This window comes from Ovis canadensis, chromosome 2 (assembly GCF_042477335.2).
Source record: "Ovis canadensis isolate MfBH-ARS-UI-01 breed Bighorn chromosome 2, ARS-UI_OviCan_v2, whole genome shotgun sequence".
NCBI lineage: Eukaryota > Metazoa > Chordata > Mammalia > Artiodactyla > Bovidae > Ovis > Ovis canadensis.
This window is the reverse complement of record NC_091246.1, coordinates 10,900,946-10,924,464: the sequence shown is the minus strand read 5'-3', so window position 1 is coordinate 10,924,464 and position 23,519 is coordinate 10,900,946. Positions and strand designations below refer to the sequence as shown.

General features: G+C 46.4%; 2 protein-coding genes across 3 annotated transcripts in view; one reads left to right on the top strand and one right to left on the bottom strand.

Moving 5' to 3' along the window:
• SNX30 (sorting nexin family member 30) overlaps positions 1-23,198 on the top strand; it is a 132,691-nt gene extending 109,493 nt beyond the window's left edge. For both annotated transcript variants that reach the window (XR_011254203.1, XR_011254204.1), the window contains exons 10-12: positions 374-456; positions 1,702-1,812; positions 22,123-23,198. The gene's annotated coding sequence lies outside the window, so the exon portion shown is untranslated. The remainder of the gene's footprint in view (positions 1-373; positions 457-1,701; positions 1,813-22,122) is intronic.
• On the bottom strand, positions 4,206-16,520 carry SLC46A2 (solute carrier family 46 member 2). The gene is made up of 4 exons (XM_069575413.1): positions 14,812-16,520; positions 13,397-13,480; positions 12,901-13,057; positions 4,206-5,030 (listed from the first exon to the last, which is right to left on the bottom strand). Exons 1-4 carry the CDS (start codon positions 15,929-15,931, stop codon positions 4,973-4,975), a joined length of 1,419 nt encoding a protein of 472 aa, XP_069431514.1. The 5' UTR covers positions 15,932-16,520; the 3' UTR covers positions 4,206-4,972.
• Positions 23,199-23,519: the final 321 nt, after the last annotated feature.

Sequence of the window (23,519 nt, the reverse complement as noted above, 5' to 3'; positions counted from 1 at the left end):
TGTGTAAAAAAAAATTCTGTCCATTGTTTACTATGGGATTAGTATTACATTTCAAGGTAAAACAAATGAATTTGTATTGCTTGATAAAAACTATTAGCTTGTAAATTTTAAAAAGGTTTCTTTACCTCAATTAACTTAAAGTAATGGACCAATAAACCTATAAAAGATGCTTTCTTTACCTTGAGTCATGTTCCATTTGTACAGCTTTATAGTACAGAACCGGCATGACTCTTAATCCTATTTTCTCATTTTCTCTAAAGGAGGTATCTGTTTATAGGCAAGAATCAGGATATGCAAAGCAACATGAAAAAAATACCAACTGTTTTATTCTTCATTTCTTATCCTCAATTTACCCTTTCCTACATCTTACAAGATGGTACTGATCTGAGAAGATGAAGAAACCACCTACTGTCCATCTGTAACTGTGATTGGCAGGAAGGCTGGCAGCCGGCCTAGGTAACTACATGAAGGATTTCTTCCCACTTTATCCTGTAGCAAAGCACAGTGTCATATTCTGAGTCAGAGCCAGTCATTGCCTATTTTTTTTATTGCTATTTTTTTAAAAATCTGTAAAGGAGAAATATCTGTGGTTCTTTAGCGCATCTGAGTGTGTTGTAAGTCAGAGACCCCAATGCTCAGTTAAACTTACCTAATGATGGCCATGCACTGGAGCTAGACTTCTGCTGGTGCTAAACTTGGCTTTTTGATAGTAGACATTAATATAAGACTTCAGTCACACAGAATGAGGCAGGAAGGTGTGGGGTAAGAGATTTGAGATCAAGTCTTAGCTTTTCCACTTACTAGCTATGTAGCTTTGGGCAAGTGCCATCTTTCTGAAATTCAGCAATATTATCTTTGAAATGAAGACATGCCTTTCCTGAAGGGTGGCTGATAGAAACTAGCAATAATGTCTACAAAGCGCCCAAGTGTCTGCTGGGCCCTCCTTATGTCATAACCCTTATGGGAAGACTTATCCTATTACTTGTTCAAATCCAGCCAACTTAAATATCAGAGATGTTCCCATAAGAATCCTTCCTGTGTGCTTTACTGAAAATTTATGTATTGCCAGTTGAAAATTTTAAAGGGGGGATATATCATTTTTTAAAACTGTTTTCCTTTTAAGAAGAGTATGAAAATAGTATGCTGGAGGATTATAGTCAGACTGAAGGTCTGGGGAAATAGAAGTGAGTGGATGATTAAACAGGAAGTGATAGGAAGGGGATGGATTTCAGTGGTGAGGCGAGGATGCCTTGGTGATCTCCAGCCTGGGAGCTGGGAGATGATGCCATTTACGGAAACAGGAAATCAATCAGCAGAAAAACCATAAAAGATGGAGTAGGCTTAGATGGTGGGGTAGGAGAAGAATTTGGTTTGGACTTACATTTGAGGAGACCCAGGGGGAGGTGTTGACTAGATTGTTGGTAAGAGCATTCTGGTAGACTAGATTACCTGGGAGGGGAACCAAGGGCAGGACTTTGGGGTCCTCAGGAATTAGGGATCCTGGGGCAGGTGGAGGGGGGCTCAGGGAAAGTTCAAAAGAGAAAAAGATCTCCATAGAGTTAAATAGTGGTTCCTAAGCTTGAGAACTTGTGAAAACACCAATTTGGGGGCCCCACCCCTAGAGTCTGATGGGTTAGGGTTAGGGTTGGTATGGTAATCTCTAGGTCTCAGATCAAATTAGAGAATTTGCTTTTCTAACAGGTTCCCATTGGATGTTGATGAAGCTGATCCAGGAACCACACTCTGAGAACTAATGGTTTATAACATCTGCTGGAAAGACCTGGAGAAAGACCTGGAAAGACCTGGTGACAGGTGGGGTTGAAAGAGAGTCAATACTATGGTGTTGTGAGCCCAGCTTAGGTGAACACCCACAGTTTATGGCAGGGTCAGTATGGACAAGTAAGGAAATTTTTCTAGATGTTGAGAGCAAGCAGGAATGGAGAAGCTAGTGATTAGATTCATTTAGGTTGGGGGACTGGTCAGGGGCTGGGGTGGAAGGCAAGGAGTCAAGAGGAATGAGCAAATTGATTAGAGTTTGCCTAGAGCGTGGCCTTGAACTCATTTTCCCCATCACACGTTCTCTGCTCCTGTTGCCTGTCTTAGCGAGGACCTGTGCCTCCCTTCGAGTTGCCTGAATCCCAAATCTGAATCATTCTTGCCTCCATCTGCCTCACTCTCTGCAGTTCATCCACTACCCACTCCTGCTGACCTCTAGCTTCCAAATATTCCCCCAAGTCTGTCTAACCTTTCTCCATCCTCATAGCTTCTTACCTAGTATCAGCCCACCATCACCTTCACCTGGATTCCTCAACAGGCCTCTCTGCTTGTCACTTTTCTGCAAGTCTTGCGCACTCCTTCCAAAGCCTGTTCCTTCTCAGTGCTGCCAAAGTCCTCTTTCTAATATACAGATGTAAGCATTCGACATTCTTGCCTAAAACCATTCAACAGCTATCCTAATTACTCTAAAGAGAAACTGATTCTTCCTTTTTCAAAAAAATTTTTTATTGACGTATAATTGATTTACAATGTTAATTTCTTCTGTACAGCAAAGTTACTCAATTATACACACACACATATATACTTTTTCATATTCTTTTCCATTATGATTTGTCCCAGGATATTGAATATAGTTCCTTGTGTTATACAGTAGGACCTTGTTGTTATCCATCCTATATATATAATAGTTTGCTAAACCCAAACTCCCATTCCTTCCCTCTTCTACACCACCCCCGCCGCCCTGCCTTGGCAGCCTCAAGTGTCTACTCTGTATCTATGGGTCTGTTTTTGTTTCCTAGATATGTTGATTTGAGTTGTATTTTAGATTCCACTTTGTAAGTGATATCGTATGGTATTTGTCTTCCTCTTTCTGACTTTGCTTAGTATGATAATCTCTAGGTCTATCCCTGTTGCTGCAAATGGCATTATTTCATTCTTGTTCATGGCTGATTAGCATTCCATTATATATATGTACCACTTTCTTCATTCATCTGTCAATGGACATCTCAGGCTTTTCCTTGTCTTGGCTATTGTAAATAGTGCTATGAATCTTTTTGAGTTATAGTTTTGTCTGGGTATATGCCCAGGAGTGGGATTACAGGATCATATGGCAACTCTAGTTTCTGAGGAGCCTCCATACTGTTCTTTATAGTGGCTGTACCCAGTGTACATTCCCAGAAACAGTGTAAGAGGGTTTCCACACCCTCTCCAGCATGTGTTATTTGTAGACTTTTTAATGACAGTCATTCTGGCTGGTGTGAGGTGGTAGGTACCTCATTGTAGTTTTGATTTGCATTTCTAAGGAGGAACCTTTTTTAAAAAGCTAATGTGTTCACTTTTGGTTGCCCTGTGCCTTTCTGCTGCGTGAGGGCTTTCTCTGGTTGCAGTACGCGGGCATCTCATTGCGGTTGCTCCTCGTATTTCAGAGCACAGGCTCTAGGCATGTGGGCTTCAGTAGTTGCAATGTTTGGGATGTAGGGCACAGGCTCAGAAGTTGTGGCACACGGACCTAGTTGCCCATGGCATGTGAAATCATCCCAGATCAGGGCTCGAACCTGTGTCCCTTACATTGGCAGGCAGGTTCTTATCCACTGTACCACCAGGGAAGTCCCTAAAGAGAAACTTTTTAAAGGCTCTGATTTGATGTTCCTCCTCACTGTCCCAGCTCACCTCTCGATTCCAGCCCCCTCGATACCTCTCCCTCCATCCCTCTTTTCTCCCTCCATGTTGATTTTCTGTATTTGGGGATATTTTCACCGTCAGGTCTTCCAGCATGTTCCTTCTGCCTGGAGTCTCACTTAACATCCAGCCTTGGTAACTCATCTTTCCAGTTTTATGCCACTTCTCCCGAGAAGCCTTCTCTGTGCTCTTGGATTTGGGTTATATGCTCCCTTATGTTAGTGTTCATTATAAGATACATGACTGCCTGTTGTTCTGTCTGCTCCGCCCACTAGGTCAGACACTGGTGGGCTGGGAGCTGTCACAGGCTTGCTTTACCTCAGCACCTAGCATGGTGCTAGGACCCGAGAAGATGTGCCTTGAAGTTTTGGACCAGTCCATGCAGGGCATCAGTGATGATAACAGACTCCGAGCCCAAATGCTCTGAGATTTAAATGCATTCTCTAGCTTTAAGTTTTATCCTAGTCTGAGAATGCCATGTCTGAGTTCTAGAGAGAAGCAGACCAAAGAGACAGTGAGTCACACACTCATGCTATGAATGTTGATTTATTAGGAGGTGAGTCTTTTATTCACATAATTTAAAAAAAATAAGTACCTCAAAGTGGTGTTAGCATATCTCCCCTCTCCTTTCACACCTCTCACTGTGGGAAGTACTATTGATGGACAATATTCCTTTGAAGAAAGCCTTTTTGATAATTTCCTTCTTAAAACTACACTGACTTCAAATGCATGAGCCCTAGATCGCTCCCTTGTCATTCATGGCTAACAAGGCCTGAGGGAAGAAAGCTAAACTCTGTTTTCAAGGTTCTGTTTCAATTTTAAAAATACTGAATGATGTTCACTGTTGGCAGTTCTTTTGAAAATTCCCTTCCTCATCCCCCTCAGGTGGTTGACTGCCTTTGCATTCTCACACAGGACTCCTGGGTGACTAGTTACCATGGGTGGAACCCCCAGAACATTCCTGGAAAAAAAAAAACTGGCTTCCATGTTGGGTATGGCTGTGCCTGTGGCCTCTGTATCTCCCTTGAAAATTTGCACTCTACTGTCTGCAGAACCCAACCTCTGCCTAATAGCAACGTCTGAAAGCTGAGAAAGTGTCTCCATCACCAGTTAAGTGCTTTCCGCCACCCACCCAGGACCCCTGAGCCACAGCAAGTCATTCTGAGGCCAACTCTGGCTGGAACTTGGGTTCACTGAGCAATGGATTGCTGTGGACACCAGTCCCTGGTCCCGTCCCTTGGTCTTCAGAGGGAGTCTGGCCGTTGCTGGTCTTTCTGGCTCCCGCAGATCAGCATCTTCATTTCTCTGTGAGGTCTCCAGGCTGCAACCATGAGGCTTGCTTATAGGCCACGATGCTGTAAGAATTTACAACAGAGAATTACAGGGGAACAGCTGGAATCAGGAGGGAGGGTCTCTAGCCATCTCTCGGAGACTCTGTCCATTATGGCAGCAGAACCGCTGTACTCTCTGGAGGAAAGTGGCCCCAGAGAATTTCCCTCACTCCAGCCTCCTTCCTGTCCCGTACTATGGAGAGCCCTTTGCATCTGCATTTTCCCTTTCTTGGAGCCTCTTTCCATCTCACTTCTCTCTGATGATGCACTCCCATGCGGACCTCAAGCTCAAGCTTCACTCATCCCAAGCGGAATTAGCTGCATCCCCTTCTGCCTTTGCATTGCCCTTTTCTCTCTTCCATAAATCATCACATTGTTTAAAAATACTGGGAGATGAGATGGATCCCTAGGAATGAACAGCTGTATTGAAGTCTTGAATCTGTGTGTCCTTCAGCCTCTGGTGTTCTCCTTCTCCACTGTTTGAGCTCTAGGAACCCCAGGTTCTAAGCTGGAACACAGTTCTTCCTAATGGATGGACCACATCTGGAGCTAGTGGGTGGGGTGTGGGCAGAAATCCAAATCCTTCTAAGGAAAAGCTTTGTAGAAACTTCCAAACACAGATTTCCTACCTTCTGTGAGCGCCAGGGCTCTCCAGGGAGGAGTGCTCACTATCCTTAAAGCTCACTGTATGACAGAGCTGGCGGGAGGCGAGTAGAGGCAGGCAGCCCAGGACCACGGGGACTGTTCCAGGCCCGACTCCACGGCTCACCCCAGTATGGTTGGTGAGTTATTTTAAAGCAGGACAGGAAAACTCTTCAACATTAAGATTCTCTGCCCATTTGAGTAACCATCTCCTCCGCTTTAGAGTGTATTGTGCGCCTGCATTGTGTCAACTTGATCCCCTTAGAAGACGCAGGAATTCCTACTCGCTGGGAAAGAAAAAAAAGAATTTCTTCCTGGTGCCAATAAGATAATTCCCTGGGAGATAACATTCCTTTCTCAATCTTGTAATAGGTCACAACCCACCACTCACCTTGTTGGACTACGTAAACTGTCAATATGTTGCTTTGGTTTGTCCCCGCCTGGTCCATCTTGGGAAATGTTTAAAGCCTGAAGTATGGTCATTTATAATGTGTTTTTTTCCAGTGTACAGCAAAGTGATATATATATTCTTTTTTGGATTCTCTTCCATTATAGGTTAGTAGATATTGAGTTCCCTGTGCTATACAGTAGGCCCTTGTTTACCTATTTTATATGGCACCCCACTCCAGTACTCTTGCCTGGAAAATCCCATGGACGGAGGAGCCTGGTAGGCTGCAGTCCATGGGGTCGTGAAGAGTTGGACACAACTGAGCAACTTCACTTTGACTTTTCACTTTCATGCATTGGAGAAGGAAATGGCAACCCACTCCAGTACTCTTGCCTAGAGAATCCCAGGGAGCCTGATGGGCTGCTGTGTATGGGGTCGCACAGAGTCGGACACGACTGAAGTGACTTAGCTGCAGCAGCAGCAGCAGCAGTGTGTATATAGGAGAAGGAGATGGCAACCCACTCTAGTATTCTTGCCTGGAGAATCCCGTGGACAGAGGAGCCTGGTTGGGCTGCTGTCCATAGGGTCACACAGAGTCGGGCACAACTGAAGCGACTTAGCATGCATGCATGTGTGGGAGAAGGAAATGGCAACCCACTCCAGTGTTCTTGCCTGGAGAATCCTAGGGACAGAGGAGCCTGGTGGGCTGCCGTCTATGGGGTCACACAGAGTCGGACATGACTGAAGCAACTTAGCAGCAGCAATGTGTATATGTTAATCCCAAACTCTTTTAATTTATCCCCCACCCCCTCCACAATACGTTGTCTCACAAACATAGAACTGTAACTGTGCCTTGGCGTCTTATAGGTAGAACAGTCCTCGGCGTTTCCTGAAATAGTCTCCCTCTGGGTTATAATCCTTGGATTAGCAGGACTAAAATTTTCTATTTCTTCCTTAGATTGACTGTTGATCAACTTTTGTTGATTATGGTGGTGGCCAACCCCTGACATGGCAGCTCAACAGGCAGCTCCTGGGTGGTCAGTAGTGCTGACGTCACACCCTCTGTCAGATTGTTCTTTCATTAAAGACTTTGAGTATTTCTTATGCACTAAGCTCTCCCAAAGAAAGGCAATGCCAAAGAATGCTCAAACTACCGCACAATTGCACTCATCTCACACGCTAGTAAAGTAATGCTCAAAATTCTCCAAGCCAGGCTTCAGCAATACATGAACCATGAACTTCCTGATGTTCAAGCTGGTTTTAGAAAAGGCAGAGGAACCAGAGATCAAATTGCCAACATCCTCTGGGTCATGGAAAAAGCAAGAGAGTTCCAGAAAAACATCTATTTCTGCTTTATTGACTATGCCAAAGCCTTTGACTGTGTGGATCACAATAAACTGTGGAAAATTCTGAGAGAGATGGGAATACCAGGCCACTTGACCTGCCTCTTGAGAAATCTGTATGCAGGTCAGGAAGCAACAGTCAGAACTGGACATGGAACAACAGACTGGTTCCAAATAGGAAAAGGAGTAGGTCAAGGCTGTATATTGTCACTCTGCTTATTTAACTTATATGCAGAGTGCATCATGAGAAACGCTGGACTGGAAGAAACACAAGCTGGAATCAAGATTGCCTGGAGAAATATCAATAACCTCAGATATGCAGATGACACCACCCTTATGGCAGAAAGTGAAGAGGAGCTAAAAAGCCTCTTGATGAAAATGAAAGAGGAGAGTGAAAAAGTTGGCTTAAAGCTCAACATTCAGAAAACGAAGATCATGGCAACTGGTCCCATCACTTCATGGGAAATAGATGGGGAAACAGTGTCAGACTTTATTTTGGGGGGCTCCAAAATCACTGCAGATGTTGACTGCAGCCATGAAATTAAAAGACGCTTACTCCTGGGAAGAAAAGTTATGACCAACCTAGATAGCATATTCAAAAGCAGAGACATTACTTTGCCGACCAAGGTCCGTCTAGTCAAGGCTATGGTTTTTCCTGTGGTCCTGTATGGATGTGAGAGTTGGACTCTGAAGAAAGCTGAGCGCTGAAGAATTGATGCTTTTGAACTGTGGTGTTAGAGAAGACTCTTGAGAGTCCCTTGGACTGCAAGGAGATCCAACCAGTCCATTCTGAAGGAGATCAGCCCTGGGATTTCTTTGGAAGGAATGATGCTAAAGCTGAAACTCCAATACCTTGGCCACCTGATGCGAAGAGTTGACTCATTGGAAAAGACTCTGATGCTGGGAGGGATTGGGGGCAGGAGGAGAAGAGGATGACAGAGGATGAGATGGCTGGATGGCATCACTGACTCGATGGACATGAATCTGAGTGAACTCCAGGAGTTAGTGATGGACAGGGAGGTCTGGTGTGCTGTGATTCATGGGGTCGCAAAGAGTCGGACACGACTGAGTGACTGAACTGAACTGAAGCTCTCTGCTGGACACAGCATACAAGGTCACTCAAACAGGTGTGGTTCCTGCCCTCAGGGAGCCTATGGTCTAGTGAGCAAGCATGTAAAACTAATCACTAAGAAATCGTCAACTCTCATGCTCTGAAGGAAAAGTATAGGAAGCTAGGGGATCATATCATAGAAGGATCTAACTTAGATTAGGAAGGAAATTTTCTCAAATCCTCTTTGAGAAAATGGTGTTCAAGTCAAGACCACATCTAGCTATATTAAGAAAGAGGTGTGAGGCGTCCAGCTTCTCAGTGGTAAAGAATCCATCTGCCAGTGCAGGAGACACAGGTTTGATCCCTGGTCTGGGAAGATCCCACATGCCAAGGAGCAACTTAGCCCATGAGCCACAACCACTGAAGCCCGCATGACCTAGAACCTGCACTCTGTGATGAGAGAGCCACCGCAGTGAAAAGCCCCTGCAGGAACAAAGACTCAGCCCAGCCAGAAAACATGACATGTGGGTAAAGAAGGGGGCAGGGCATGAGGGGGAGGCTCCTGGGGCTGCAGCAGAGAGGGGAGCATGGTGAGTGGCAGGAATAGCAGGCTGGAGAAGAGGGTGAGGCTGGGTTATGCAGGACCTGTGGTCCACTGTGAGACAGTGGCACTCATCCTAAGAACTGTGGAAGCCAAGTACAGAGCTTTGAGCAGGAGATGATGTGAACTGGTGTCCACTCTAAGGAAATTTCTCAGGCCACCTGGTAAAAAGAGGGTGGATGGATGTGGGGAGATTGGCTCAAGGGTGAAATTGATCCCCCAAGTGATTTGCACTAGGGGTAGCCACAGTAGTTTGAGGCATATATTTGAGGTAGAATCAATGAGGCTTGATGGATGGGAGGTACGGGAAGATGAAGAAGCAGGAGGACTTTGGTGACCCTCAGATTTCTTTCCTGGCTGAGTGTGATGCCATTTAATGGGATGGGCAAGACTGGAGGGAAGCAGATGTTAGAAGAGCATCGAGGATGCAATTTTGGAAACTGAGATGGTAATTTGAAATTTTGAAAATAATTTAGATTGCTTCGAGACTATGAAGTGAGAAGACAACCCAGATCTGAGCCCCAAAGAATTCTTCCACCTGGAGGTTTGTGGAGAAGTCAGAGAGGTAGGAGAAACCCGGGAGAGGAGGTGTTAAGAAAGCCAAGTGACAAGTGCCTTCCAAGGAAGAAGTGACCCACAGTGTTGGGGGCCCCTGAGAACCGATGTGGGGGGGATGGCAGGGAGTCCAGTGTACTCGGCTGTGAGGAAGTCAGATCTCAGCGCGGCCCCGGAGGCATTGAACAGGGAAGTCAGTCTGGAGGGGGTTGAAAGTGAGTGGGAAGTAAGCAGGTGCAGACCAGCACTGGACAACATGGCTGGGGCGAGGAGGAGGCGAGAGGGTGGCCAGCCACGTGTCAGTTCTGACAGGAAGAACTCAGGAGATGGAGTTGCTAAGTACAAGTAAACTCTAAGGGGAGAAAAGGGGTGGCACCGTCAAATAGTGACTAAGAACCAACTGCCTGGGTTCAAATCCTGTCACTGCCCCTTATTAACTGTGTAACCTTTGGCAAATTACATGACACCTTAGATTTTGTTTCTTCATCTGCAAAATGGGGATAAAATAGTAATTGCTTCAGAGGATTGTTTGAGAAGGCTAAAACATATGAAACATTCAAAGTAGTGCCTGGCACATAATCAAGGCTGTTTACATGTTTGCTAGTATTATCTTTGAGAGATTGAGGGAGGGGAACAGGATGGGTACAAAAGAACTCAGGCTTAGAGGTCTCCTTTGAAGAAGATGAGCCCATTCGCTTCTGATGGCATCTATGAACCACAAGACAGCAGCTGAGTACATGTGTGATGAGGGGTTGGGGGCTTGCGGATGGGCAGAATCAGACAGACATTCCCTCAGCATCTCCTGCTGCACATAAGGAAGAGTGAGGAGAGGGCAGGTTCTCATGGTGCCGTGAAGTTGGCTCAGTTCAGTACCAGGAAGGGCTGGGGCCACAGTCACTTATTGCAAATGAGCTGTTGGCAGCTGGGCCCAGGAACCTCTCCTCTCCACCTTCTGCCCTCCTCCACTCCCTGCTGTGACATGTCTTCCTGGGCTTTTCTGCCTTTGGAATGTAGCTCTTTTTTCTGCAGTTCGAGAGTTCTACTGGTCTTTCCTGTTGATCGTGCTTAGTGATTGGTGGTGCAGCCTTGGCCGCTTGAAAGAATTTTTCAGGATTTTGTTCATTTAGTGACTTTGTGGAGAGAAAAGTACTAGAAACACTCCCTTTCTACCAAAGGTTCTCAACCTTGGTTATACATCCGAATAAACTGGAGAGCTTTAAAAAATTCCCATGCCCAGGCTATATCCCAGATCAACTGAGTTAGAGTCTCCGCGGTAGGATCCAGACAGTCGTAGTTTTGTAAATCTCTCCAAATGATTCCAATGTACAGCAGGCAAAGGAGGCTTTGTTAGCACGCAAGTCCCTCTACTGCTAAATGTCTCTAACAGAGGCATCTACTTGAGTGCCTCAATTCACGTAAGCATTACTACTTAGGATTGGTTCAAAATACTGACCCGGCTTCTGTGGTATAAGCTGAGGAAGATCCTGGATATCTTAAAATTCCATGCACACAATGTAGGACTGGGCCCAAGTCCATTGGGGTGAGGTGTCCCCACCTGGGGGGAGAGCAGCCCACCTGCTTCACATGCCCCAAAGTCTCTTTAAGAAGGGAAAGCAATGAAACTGTAGAAAGGAACCATTTATTGCATATTCTTATGGCTTTCATTTGTCTATTTATCTCTCTAGCTATGAGATATTAACTAGTCTAGTCAGACTTGTTTTCTTTTGTTGTTTTTTGTTGATCTGTTTAGGTCAAAGAGACTGTTTCAACCAATTGCCAATCAAACACGACTTGGTAACTTCCAAGTAGCATAGTTATTAATCCATTACTCACTTGGACAAAGAGCTGGCACTCCAGAGAAGTTTGCATTGTGGGTCAGGTCTAGCTAAGCCCAACCCATTCATCCAAGACTCTCATAAAAACAGGGGCACATGAAAAGGCCTAAGGGCTGGACAGTTTGAAAATGAAAACTGGCCAGAGACTACAGTGGTAATCAAGTCTGCTGTTTTGCACAAATTCTCTCAGCTGTTTGATCTTATTTTCTCAACTGTGAAATCAAAGAACCCTCATGATTGATGGCTTCTGTCTTAGGAAGCTCAACTTTCTATGCAAGCACATCAAGCTATACAATGTGATGCGAGAATCCAAAGGCAGCCCTTTTCACCATCCACTTCCCACTTTTTCCAACCTACCTTTAGCTTTTCCCAACCCACCTTTAGCTTTTGCCAGCCTGCCTTCAACTCTTCTACTCTGCAGCCTAGAATGCCACCATTAATGATATGGAGGGCTCCAGTGTACTACCAAGCAGATCCCTTTAAAATGCAAAGCCATGTTATGTCCTTTGTATCTTATTGTGAATATCATACTGTGTTCCTTTTTCCTCTGGTGAGATTGATACAAGCGTGAGAAAAGGGCCTAAACAGACCAAAGCTCGACTGTCTAATATGTAGCCACTAGTTACACTGGCTTCTGAACTCTTGCATTCAAATGGAGTCCAAGTTGAGATGTGCTGTCAGTATAAAATATAGCGGATTTCAAAGACTTAATTCAAAAGAACTCATTCATTTTGTAGGTTGATTACAAAGATATTTTGGAGCTATTGGGCCAAATCAAATATATTATTAAAATTATTTCACCTGTTACTCGTGTTTAAACGTGGCTACTAGAAAATTTAAAATTATGTAATATGGCTTGTGCTTGTGGTTTTGTATTTCTTTTGAATGCGGCTGGTTGAAGACCAGACTATTTCATGTGGTCTATATTGGTGATAACCTCAGCTGGCAACTCTCCCCACGGGCCTTTGTATCTCCAGCCTTCCTCCTGCCTGTTATCTTCCAGAATGTAAGCACTCTTGTTTTACAAATGAGACAATTTCCCCAGAGAGGTCAGAGGAATTACCCATGTCCTTCCGGGGTGCTCAAAGCCCTCCCAAGATACAGAGAAGAAAGAATACTTGAAAGTGAGGCCAGATGACTGTCACCTAAAGGAGACTCAACAAGGTCTGGGTGGTTCGAGAGGGTTTCTTATCCCAGCCTCTGATTACAAGAAAGTATATGAGGTTCCTATTACAAAACTGCCAGGAAGTGAGCCAGCATGTTGAGGCCCTCTGTTTATTACTTATGACTTTAGGGAATTCCCAAATTACCAGATTATTAGTTTGGGGGAACAGGAGAAGTTTTTCTTAGTGGGAGAGCCTACTCAGAACCCATTGTGTAAATGTGAAAAGTAAATATTTTATGATAATAGGCTGGAAATGCTCCAACGGTCCTTGACCTCAGCCCCAGCCCAAAGAGCAGGAACTGCTCCTATCTTACCCAATCGGTAGGATGGCCAGGAAGGAGAGAAAAGAGGAGAGCGCAAAGCAGGTGCCGATGAACTTCTCCATGGTGAGCTGATAGATCTTGTTGTACAGCGTGGATGTCACCACCCCAGTCAGCGTCAGGGACAGCTGCAGGATGACGAACACCTTTCCTGGGAAGGGACCGAGGTTACCAAGGTTACTGGGCTGTCCCTCCGTGTTCCCTGATAGCTGAGTCTCTGGGAAGCTCTCGGGATCCCCCTCCCCTTCCCTGACTCCCTCTGTGTTCCGGCGCATGTTGCCAGGATTCTGGCCTCCATCCACTTGGCTCTCCCCACGGCCTGTGGGTGGCAGTGTTCTCCTTTGTGACTTTCCCAGTCTTTCCCCTGGTCCTGCTCCTACCCCTTCCGCCCTGGATGGACACTGGTGTGTGCCCAGTGTCTTCAAGGCTGCTGCTGGAGCTCTCTCCTGTGCCTTCTGTCAGTCCAAACCCTCAGATTCCTTTCACTCACCATAAGAGGAGCCCTTGATGAGTTTGGACATTGCTGATCGAATGGTTGTGACGGGGATGAGAGCGAACAGCATGATGGCCCGAGCTGGAAAAGAAGCACACGAGAACACTCCTCACTGGAGCCCTGCCTGGGCCAAAGCGTAAATCAGAATAACAGAAAAACCTCCCTTAGAAGCCGCCTCCCCGCCCCGCCCCAGAGCAGGCTGAGTCCCTGAGCTCTCGGATGGAGCTGTAGGTGCTGCAGACCCATCTTGAAGGTGGCAAGGCACCGGGGACGTGGTGACAGGTGGTGAAGGGTGTCTTTATTGGCAGAGTTAAGTGGTTTCTAAGGAAATGGAGCTGATGTCACTCAAGTGACTTACAGCTCCTTGCCTCCCAGGAGGGACGTGTCTGCCCTCACCCTACATCATCATCTCTGGGACACAGTCTCAGTAGCTTTGGCAAGCTGCATCCAGAAACGTGTGCCACTAACACAGCTGCTACACCCCGCTCTTTCCCTCTAGCCCTGTTCATCATCCTGATGTGGGTGTGTGTGTGTATGGCGAGGGGGTAGGGTGGGGTGGGAGTGGCTAGAAGTGATGGGGAGGGAAGGGGAGAGGTTACTCAGGCTTGCACTTGGCCTGTTTAACTGGGAGCTTGCTAAAAGTAATCTAGCCATTTTGTGAGATGTTTTTCTGAGCCGTGTGACCTCAGTCAAAGGGTGGTCTCTGGGAACCGTGTAGAGTTGTTCCGTTAGCCACTGGCAAGTCGCATGACTACTTAAATAAAATGAAAAGTTCCATTCAAGTTGCACTAGCCACATTTTAAGGGCTTCATAGCCACACATGACTAATGGCTACTGTATTAGGCAGAAACGTTACAGAACATTTCTGTCACTCTAGAAAGTTCTGTTAGAGCACTGGTCCAGAGTGCTCTGCTTGTGGTTGTCTGTGTCCTCAGAAACTTCATTCTGCTTCCTTGAGGGAATGTATTATATTGGTTGTGGAAGGCATTTATGGAGGATTTTTCTCTCTTTTTGAAAAGCCTGTGCTTGACCTGAAATTATTTTAATTAAAGGACCTTTTCAGCTGGATTACTTGAAAATGTTTTATCCCTTTAAAATTGGGGAGATAAACTCAACCCCATCTCTTCCACTCAGGGCCTGAAGCCTCTCCTGACTCCCGGCACCACTGACCATCTCTCCCTTGACTTCCTAGAGCTACGGACCCTGCTCTGATTACATTTCAGTGGGCAACGCAGATAACACAATACAGCCAAACTCAAGTGCGCATAATCCTGTGTCCCTTGTGCCTCCTAGGTAGCAGACCTGATCTCTGGTGCTGAGCTGTGACAGACCACAGCACCGCGGCTGTACACCCCGTTACTTAGGGCATCAGCAGTGTCCTCGTCCTGCCTCCCCAAGAATGCCAGACTCACCAATGTAGAACATGTATGTCTCTTTCACAAAAGCCAAGAGGAGGGCTCCTGACGCAAAGGAGACCATTCCGATCATGATCATGGTGGTGTCCTGGAAATAGCGGGAGAAGACCAGCACGCCCAGGAAGCTGGTGATGAAGATGGTGTACCCCGAAGCCATACCATAGCCCACCTGCACTTGGTTCCAACTCAGAGGCTCCCTCAGCACGAAAAGCGGCATCACATCCACTGTGCCCACCACTGCCAGGTCATAGATGATGGCGCCCACAAAGAGCAGGGCAATGATGATTTGTTTGGGCTTAGCCATTGCAGGAGGTGGAGGGGGCCCCGCCACATTCTGCTTGTCTGTCTGATCAGGATCCAGGGTGTCATACCTGCCGGCAGTGCCAGGCACTATATCCACGGCCTTGCGGGGCTTGGCCTTGGACTCGGGGACCTTCAGCACGAACAGGCTGTACAAAAGGGCACAGGTGGCACAGCTTACACTGCAGGCGGTCAGCACCAGGCCCTGCTTGGAGTGCCCGACCATCTGCTTGAAGAGATGTCCCGAGACCATGCTCCCGCAGAACCCCGCCAAGCCCAGAATCAGGTCAATCACAATGAGGCGCAGGGAGCGGCGGCCCTCGGAGGAGCCGAGGGATCCCAGGGCCATGACCCCCGACCAGAAGGCGGAGAAGCCGCCGCACAGTCCAGTCAGCGCGGCCCCTGTGTACAGCATCTCCACGGGCCAGTCCAGCAGCACTTTGAGCAGCAGCACGAGGCGGGAGAGCAGGAAGCCCAGCAGGGGCACGCAGATGGAGACCTTGCGGTGGTAGCGGGCGCTGAGCCAGCCCAGCCCGTAGGCCGACAGCAGGGGCGTCAGGCCCATCACCAGCTGGTAGATGATGTAGAAATTGGAGATGGCCCTCTGCTGTTCGTCCTCGAGAGCCCCCCGGGGCGACGGGCTGGAACTGTGATTGGAGAAGGTCCCGACTCCGAAGGACGCTTTCACCACGAGGAGCAACCCCGCGTCGTAGAGGGAGGTGGCCACCTGCGTGGAGGCCACCACAGGCTCGATCCAGGTCCACACCTGGAGGCGAGGCAGGGGTCCCCTCCACGGCCAGATGCTCCCCTGGCACATGATAGGGCCTCTGATAGGGGGATGGAGGGGCTGGCCGGCTGGCGCTGCGGCTGCTATTCCCGAGGGCTGGGGCTCCGGGTTCGCGCAGGAACCGGGTGAGCTGAGCTGAACCCGAGCACAGGGCGCAAGTGACAGCAGCCAGCTCTGCGGCCGGTGACCTCCCGGACCGCGGCCACTCCTCCCCGGACCAAAAAAGGCCACGCTCCGCCCCCGCCGGGGGAGCAGGACTGGCCGCGGCCCAGGGAAGCCACGCGTCTGGGGAGCGCACAGCGAGTCCCGGTCGCGTCACGCTGCTCTGATCCGTGCAGGTAGCTGGGCGCTCTCTCCCCTGGGACTTGCCCAGGCCTGGCTTGAGTCCCCCGGGCAGGAAGCAAAATTCTGGCCCTGGAAGGCAGTTTGGAGTAAGCAGTGGGGTGCCTAGGAATCTGCCTGGGATCAGTGGAGGGGAAGGACAGTGAGGTTTTATTTAAGCAACGGGGACCTACATGCTGTAGGGAGCCCGGGTAGCGCCAGACTTCGAGAGAAACCAACCAACCCACCCTCAGGAGCGCTAATCTCTCTTTGATTTCAGACTTGTGCATAAATACCTAGCCGCGGGATTGCTGGGTCATAGGGTAGTTCTGCTTTCCTTTTTTTTTTTTTTTTTTTTTTTTGAGGAAACATCGTTTTCCATTGAAGCTGCCCCACTTTCCTTTCACAGCAACAGTGAGCAAGGGCTCCAGTGTCTCACAGCCTCCATCACCTCTATAGCTATTCCGGTATAGCCATCCTGAGAGGAATTAGATACCTCATTGTGGTTTTGATTTGCATTACCCCGACGATTAGAGTATCTTTTCATATGCACGTTGGCCATTTGTCTGTCTTCTTTGGAGAAATTTCTGTCCAAAGAACTTTTTTTTTTTTTTGGTCTAAGTCCTTAGCACATTTTCGTTTTATGGCTGAATTGTAGAAATTCGTACACATTTTGGAGATTAACTTCCTATACGGTGTGCATTATTTTCTCCCATTCTGTAAATTGCCTGTTGACTCTGTTGATTTTTTCTTTTGCTGTGCAAAAGCTTTTTAGTTTGATGTAGTCCCACTTGTTTATTTTTAGGTTCTTGAAGAGAGATTAGCACTCCTGTGCTCATTGTAGCACTATTCACAATAGCTAAGATATAGAAGCAACCTAAATGTGTATTAATGGCTGAGTGGAAAAAGAACATGTGGTATATAAATATAGCTGAATGTTATTTGGCCTTTAAGAAGAAGGTGGTCCAGTGGTTAAGAATCTGCCTTGCAATGCAGGGAATGAGGGTTCAGTCCCTGGTCAGATAACTAAGGAGGAGCAACTGAGCCTGCGTGTGCCACAAATAGTCTGGGCACCGCAACAAGGATCTTGCATGACTCAGTGAAGAACCTGCATGCCGCAGCTAAAATCCGATGCAGCTGATAAATAAATATTTTTTTAAAAAGAAAGAAATTTTAAAAATATTTAAAAAAATAAATAAAAAATAAAAAGAAAGAAATCCTGAGATTTGTGTCAACATGGATCAAACCTGAGGACATTATGCTAAGTGAAATAAGCCAGTTGTAGAAAGACGAATACTGCATGATCTCCCATATGAGGTATCTAAAATTGTCAGAGTGGGACGGTGATTGCCAGGGATGGGGGTGGAGGGAAGAAGAAATGGGGAATTACTAATCAACAAGCATAAAGTTTCAGTTAAGCTAAATACAGAAGAAGCTCCAGAGATCTGCTGTTCAACGTTGTATTTATAGTCAATAACATTATACATGTAAAGGTTTGTTAAGAGAGGAGCTCTCATGTTAAGTATTCTTACCATAATTAAAAAACAAACAAAAACCTCAGGAGAAGCTATGCTTAGCCCTTCTTCCATACCAAAGACCTCTCAGAGAAGAGTCCTGCTTTGAGCACCTGAATTAATGGGCCCAGAGCCACGACAGGACCCAAGCCAGCAAAGGTCCCAGTCTGGAGGCTTTGGCCTCAAACCGCAGGACTGAGAAAGAGACGGGGAGGTCCTGTCAGCCCAGCATGTCCCTACAGATGCTAAACTGGACTCTGGCAGGGGCAGATTCCACAAAAACAGAGTCACCAGGATTATTTGCTTCTGAGTAAAGTCCCCAGGACCCTTTCTCTTTTCTTTGCAGTTCTTCTTCCATGTCATGGGCTCACTGCCTTGGATAGGTGGAGATGGGTTTCCCTGGCTGCTTTGCTTCCTGTACACACTCCTGCAAAGAGGACCAGGGCGATGGGTGGTGCAGGGGCAAAGGCACACCACAGACAGCAACGTTTCTTCTTCAGGATCATCCCCAGGGGTGGAAAGGCAGAACACTCCAGTTCTCTCCCTGTCTGCTTAACCCCGATGCAGCTCAGGCAAGCAGGAACCTGAAGTCATACAAGGGAGGATCAGATCTGCGCGGAGAGTTTATGAAGTCAAAAGGATAACGTACCTGTGGGAGTAGGGACTAAACTCTAAATGATTTCGTGTAGATGTGCACCCTTTAGACAGTTTTTAGATGAGTTATAATCTCCTCTACCCCTCCCTGTGCTCAGGGCCCTGTGTCCAGGTCCAGTCAGCTCTGCCTTCTGCAAAGAGAACGTCCCACCTCATCTGTCTTACAAGCCAGGCAGTCCCTCAAAACTCCCACACTGCCCTCTTGCACTCCGTCACGGAGGCCCACCTTGGGAGGTGCTGGTTTCACCCAACCCATGCCTGGCTCTCCCACTCCATTCTTAACCCTGTTCTTCCAGAGGCCACAACAAACAAAGCAGTCCGACCAGCCTGTACCTGTAACGGGCAGAGGCTCCAGGGGATGGATAGCTTGTGGAGGAAGATGGTATTCATCCATCAGATATGGCCACCAGAACAACAGCCTGGACCAGATGGATCACTTTAGCGATTTAATCAAGAGGTCTGTCTTTTCTTGGGGCCACAGAGCCTAGAAGACAGCCCTAGAGGTCTGGGAGGGTCCATGAGGTCTCACTTCTTCCCATACTTTGTGAAACCAGGGAAATTTGAGGGGCCTCTGAGAGATTCATGCCCAGTCCAGGACACATTTAGTGGGAACTGTGTCATCATGGTGCTAGCCAGCCCTGGGACCTGAATTCTCTGACCCAGAAATGAACTATTATCAGGGCAATTGGCGCCTCTCCCAGTTTAGGCTACTGAGGTTAGCACTGTATCTTTCATCATGTCCCACTCCTCTCTCCATCTCTGAAGCAGGCTATAGCTAAGTGAATGCCTGGCTGTCCTGTGTAATCTAGGCTACCAGCAGGTATAGCCCTTAAGTCAAGTTGAGGCCTGACCCTGACACTTTAGTCTCTAGCACAAGGCTTGCATTATTCAACTGCGAAGGTTAAATACTCATTTTTTTACATTGATAAAGTCACACTATTTGAGAAGAAAGGGACTTATAAAAAGGAGCAGCAACATTTACTGAGCCTGTATTATGTACTAAGCAATTTACAGGGGCTTCCCCATGGCTCAGCGGCAAAGAACCTATCTGCCAATGCAGGAGACGAGAGATGTGGGTTCGATCCCTGGGTTGGAGTAGGAAATAGCAACCCACCCCAGTACACTTGCCTGGGAAATCCCATGGACAGAGGAGCCTGGCCAGCTACAGTCCATGGGGTCGCAGAATCAGACTAAAGTGACTGAGCACGCCCAAAGCAATCTACAGGGATAAATTTCATCCCCCACCCCCCACGCCAAAAGTCTATAAACTAGTTTATCACCTCATTTTGTCAGAGGAGAAACGGGCCAGAGAGGTGAAGTTATTCACACAAGATCACACAGCTAGGAAGGTATAGGGGAAATATGGTGTCAGGGAATGTTATCTGAGGGCATCCTTCCAACCTGCGCAGGAATGCGGAGAGGGGCAGGAACACTTAAGTCATAATGAAACCTTTCTTGATCAACAATGTATGAACAAATGGAGAGGACTCAGAGGGGTGGATGAAATGTATTGATTGAATGTGTATCCCAGGCACTTCTCAACCGAACAGGACATCTGTTTTCTCCACAGACGGCCCCCAAAGAAAGGAACAGTCAGTCTTTGTTTGGATAATGCCTTGGGTTGTTCAGAAGGTGAAATCCCCAGGCCTGGGTTTCAGCTGTGGAGGAGGCACCAGAGAGTGGGTGGAGCCTCTGTGCCTGAGTCAGGACAGCAACTGCTTGCTGCTTTGGAGGGAGGGGGAGTGGTGGGGAGAGTGTAGAGGGGGTGGGGAGGAGGGGAGGTGGACAGGAGGTGTGGGGAAGTGAGAGTCTGGTCTGTTGAGAACAGGAACTCCCCTGTCAGAGAGGTCAGAGGAACTTTAAAAGAATAGGAAGGTCTAACAGGGCTTTAAAGAGCTTACAGTCTCTCCTGTGTATATAAATGTTTCCTGAGACCTCATCCGTGCCTCCTTGGTTCTACAGAAAAGTCTACTCGTGAGCATATTGTATGAGTAGGAGTTTTTACTTTGGTAGAAACTGGTGAAGGAGCTGTAATTCAAGTCTGGATTAACATAACTCTGGGCAGAAATCACATGAGCAGAAAGAGACCATAGGAACACCAGTCTCCCAAGGATTGGCTGTAATCTGGAATGGGCTTGTCACAGGCTGTGGACTGCGGGAGTTAAGCCATCTGACATTGACGGTCAAGGAGCCCTGGTGGCTGATGCAGCCTGCATTGATGGGAAAGGTGTTCTTTATTGCTGATGTTTTGGGGGCTGAGAAGAGCCTTTCCCCAAGACAATGCAAGTGAAAGAAAGAATATGCCTTTCAAGACTTAACTATATAATGAACAAAGAGGCACAAACTCATCCTAAGATACAGAGATAAATCTTGTCAATGACCATCCAAGAACTTTCTTTCTAGGGTTTCCCAATGGCTGGGCCATCTCTGCAAGTACCCAAGTACCTGTGCCTGAGCACAAACAATCTTATATAGCTGCACAGAGGGAGAAGATATGCTAGTTATATGAATAAATAATTTCTCATAGTAAGTTAATACACTGGTATTCTGAATTCTCTGCCTTTCTCATTTAGTCAATGTGGGCCTCTTTTTGGGAAATGACTTCCCTCTTACGTGCTGATGAAATGAAGTTTTTTACTCTGTCAGGCTGAGAGCTAGGCCTTGACTATATTAGGTTATCAAAATAATGATTGCACTCCATGGATCCCCTTGGGAAATTATTTCATTGGCCATTCCCCCTCTACGTGACACTCTAAGCAATTGGTGGCTCTGCCCAATTTTACAGATGAGAAAACTGAGACCTAGGGTAGTGAGTCATTTGCAGCCACACAGAGCTAGAATTCAAATCTTGATTTAACTTCAAAGTCTATCCTATTTTCACAATGTTCCACTTCTGATATAATTGAATAGAAGAGATACATTTTGAAAAGGCATGTATTTGTTGAACACTTTGTCAAGTACTGTGAGCCTGTTTCTATCTACGGTATTTTCAAACTCAGTGACTAACTAATTAATTAATTCATCATCCATCCATCATTTACAGCAATTTTGGAGGATCTGGACCACTATTTGGTACCAGGGAGGCAAACTGTTTGCCCTCAAGGATCTTTCAGTATGAAGAGTTGCCAACAGGCACTGTACTAACACTCCAAATTCTATTTTACACATGAAGTCACTGATGCCAGCCCACAACTCCTCTGTCAAAGATTCTGGCTTAATGAGGTTCCTCTCCACCCCAAGTTCATCTCCCAAACTAAATGGTCTGATGAACAGCCTGCTCGATACTGTAGAAGTAAGACATCTGTTTTTACTAGCCAGGACACACTGATTCTTCTGATATTGTACCGTATTTTCCCTCTGATGAACCATTCCAAGGGTAGATGAGACTCAGTTCTAGCCAGTCACAGCACTGAGTGCTTGTGATCACAGTGACTGGCTCATAGATGGAACTGTGACCCAAATTTGGACCAATAAGAATTGGCGCAGGACACTAGTTAGGGAAGAGACTCTCTGCTCATCTTAGACTGGTAAGGATGAAAGCTTGGAGTTGCTGGCAGCTGTTTTGCTCTCACTAAGGCAGAGCTTGCCTAAGATTGAACCCCTTATCAAGTACATCAGAGCTGAAAGATGGACAGTTAGACCCTGATGGCATCCTATGAGCTGTGCCTAACGTAAACTACCTCTTCATTTTTTGATAATAAAATTTTCTGTCTTCTTTTTTCCCAATCCCAGTTTGATTTAGGTTTTCCACCAGCTACAAATGAAAAAGATTTGATGGGGCCAAGCACACGACCTCTCATCTCTTGTGACGTCTACCCTTCTTCAGCCACAAACTCCCTTGGATCCTGAGTCTGATCATCAACTGTACCTGTACTACCTCTAAAGTCATGGAAAAGGTAATGGCAAACCACTCACCATTCTTGCCTTGAGAATGCCATGAAGAGTATGAAAAGGCAAAAAGATATGACACTGAAAGATAAACCCTCTGCCAGGCCGGTAGGTGTCCAGTATGCTACTGGAGAAGAAGTGGAGAAATAGCTCCAGAAGGAATGAAAAGGCTGAGCAGAAGCAGAAAGGACACCCAGTTGTGGATGTGTCTGCTGGTGAAAGTAAAGTCCAATGCTATAAAGAAAAATATTGCATAGGAACCTGAAATGTTAGGTCCATGAATCAAGGTAAATTGGAAGTGGTCAAACAAAGAGGTGGCAAGAGTGAACATCAATATTTGAAACTAAAATGGACAGGAGTGGGTGAATTTAATTCAGATGACCATTATATCTACTACTGTGGGCAAGAGCCCCTTAGAAGAAATGGAGTAGCCCTCATAGTCAACAAAGAGTCTGAAATGCAGTACCTGGCTACAATCTCAAAAATGACAGGATGATCTTGGTTCCTTTCCAAGGCAAGCCATTCAAAATCATACTAATCCAAGTCTATGCCCCAACCACTAATGCTGAAGAAGCTGAAGTTGAATGGTTCTATGAAGACCTATAAGACCTTCTACAAGACAAAAAAAAAAAAATGTCCTTTTCATCATAGGGGACTGTCAAGAGATACCTGGAGTATCTAGCCTGGATAACAGGCAAGTTTGGCCTTGGAGTACAAAATGAAATAGAGTAAAGGCTAACAGAGTTTGGCCAAGAGTACACATTAGTCATAGAAAACACCCTCTTCCAACAACACAAGAGATGACTCTACACATGGACATCACCAGATGGTCAATAGCGAAACCAAACTGATTATATTCTTTGCAGCCAAAGATGGAATTCTATACCGTCAGCAAAAATAAAACTGGGAGCTGACTGTGACTCAGATCATAAGCTCCTTATTGCAAAATTCAGACTTAAATTGAAGAAAGTAGGGAAAACCACTAGGCAAATCAGGTATGACCTAAATCAAATCCCTTATGATTATACAGTGGAAATGACAAATAGATTCAAGGGATTAGATCTCGTAGACAGAGTGCCTGAAGAACTATGGATGGAGGTTGATATCATTATACAGGAGGTGGTGACCAAAACCATCCCAAGAAAAAGAAATTCAAGAAGACAAAAATGGTTGTCTGAGAAGGCCTTACAAATAGCTGAGAAAACAAGAGAAGTGAAAGGAAAAGGAGAAAAGGAAAGATC

What these genes read in the sequence shown, in the direction of transcription:
- SLC46A2 (XM_069575413.1), bottom strand. Translation starts at nt 15,931, where the DNA reads ATGTGCCAGGGGAGCATCTGGCCGTGGAGGGGACCCCTGCCTCGCCTC. An exon ending in GACATACATGTTCTACATTG is followed by an intron (nt 13,481 to 14,811) that starts GTGAGTCTGGCA and finishes CTTCTTTTCCAG; the next exon opens with CTCGGGCCATCATGCTGTTC. An exon ending in CTGGCCATCCTACCGATTGG is followed by an intron (nt 5,031 to 12,900) that starts GTAAGATAGGAG and finishes AAATTCTTACAG; the next exon opens with CATCGTGGCCTATAAGCAAG.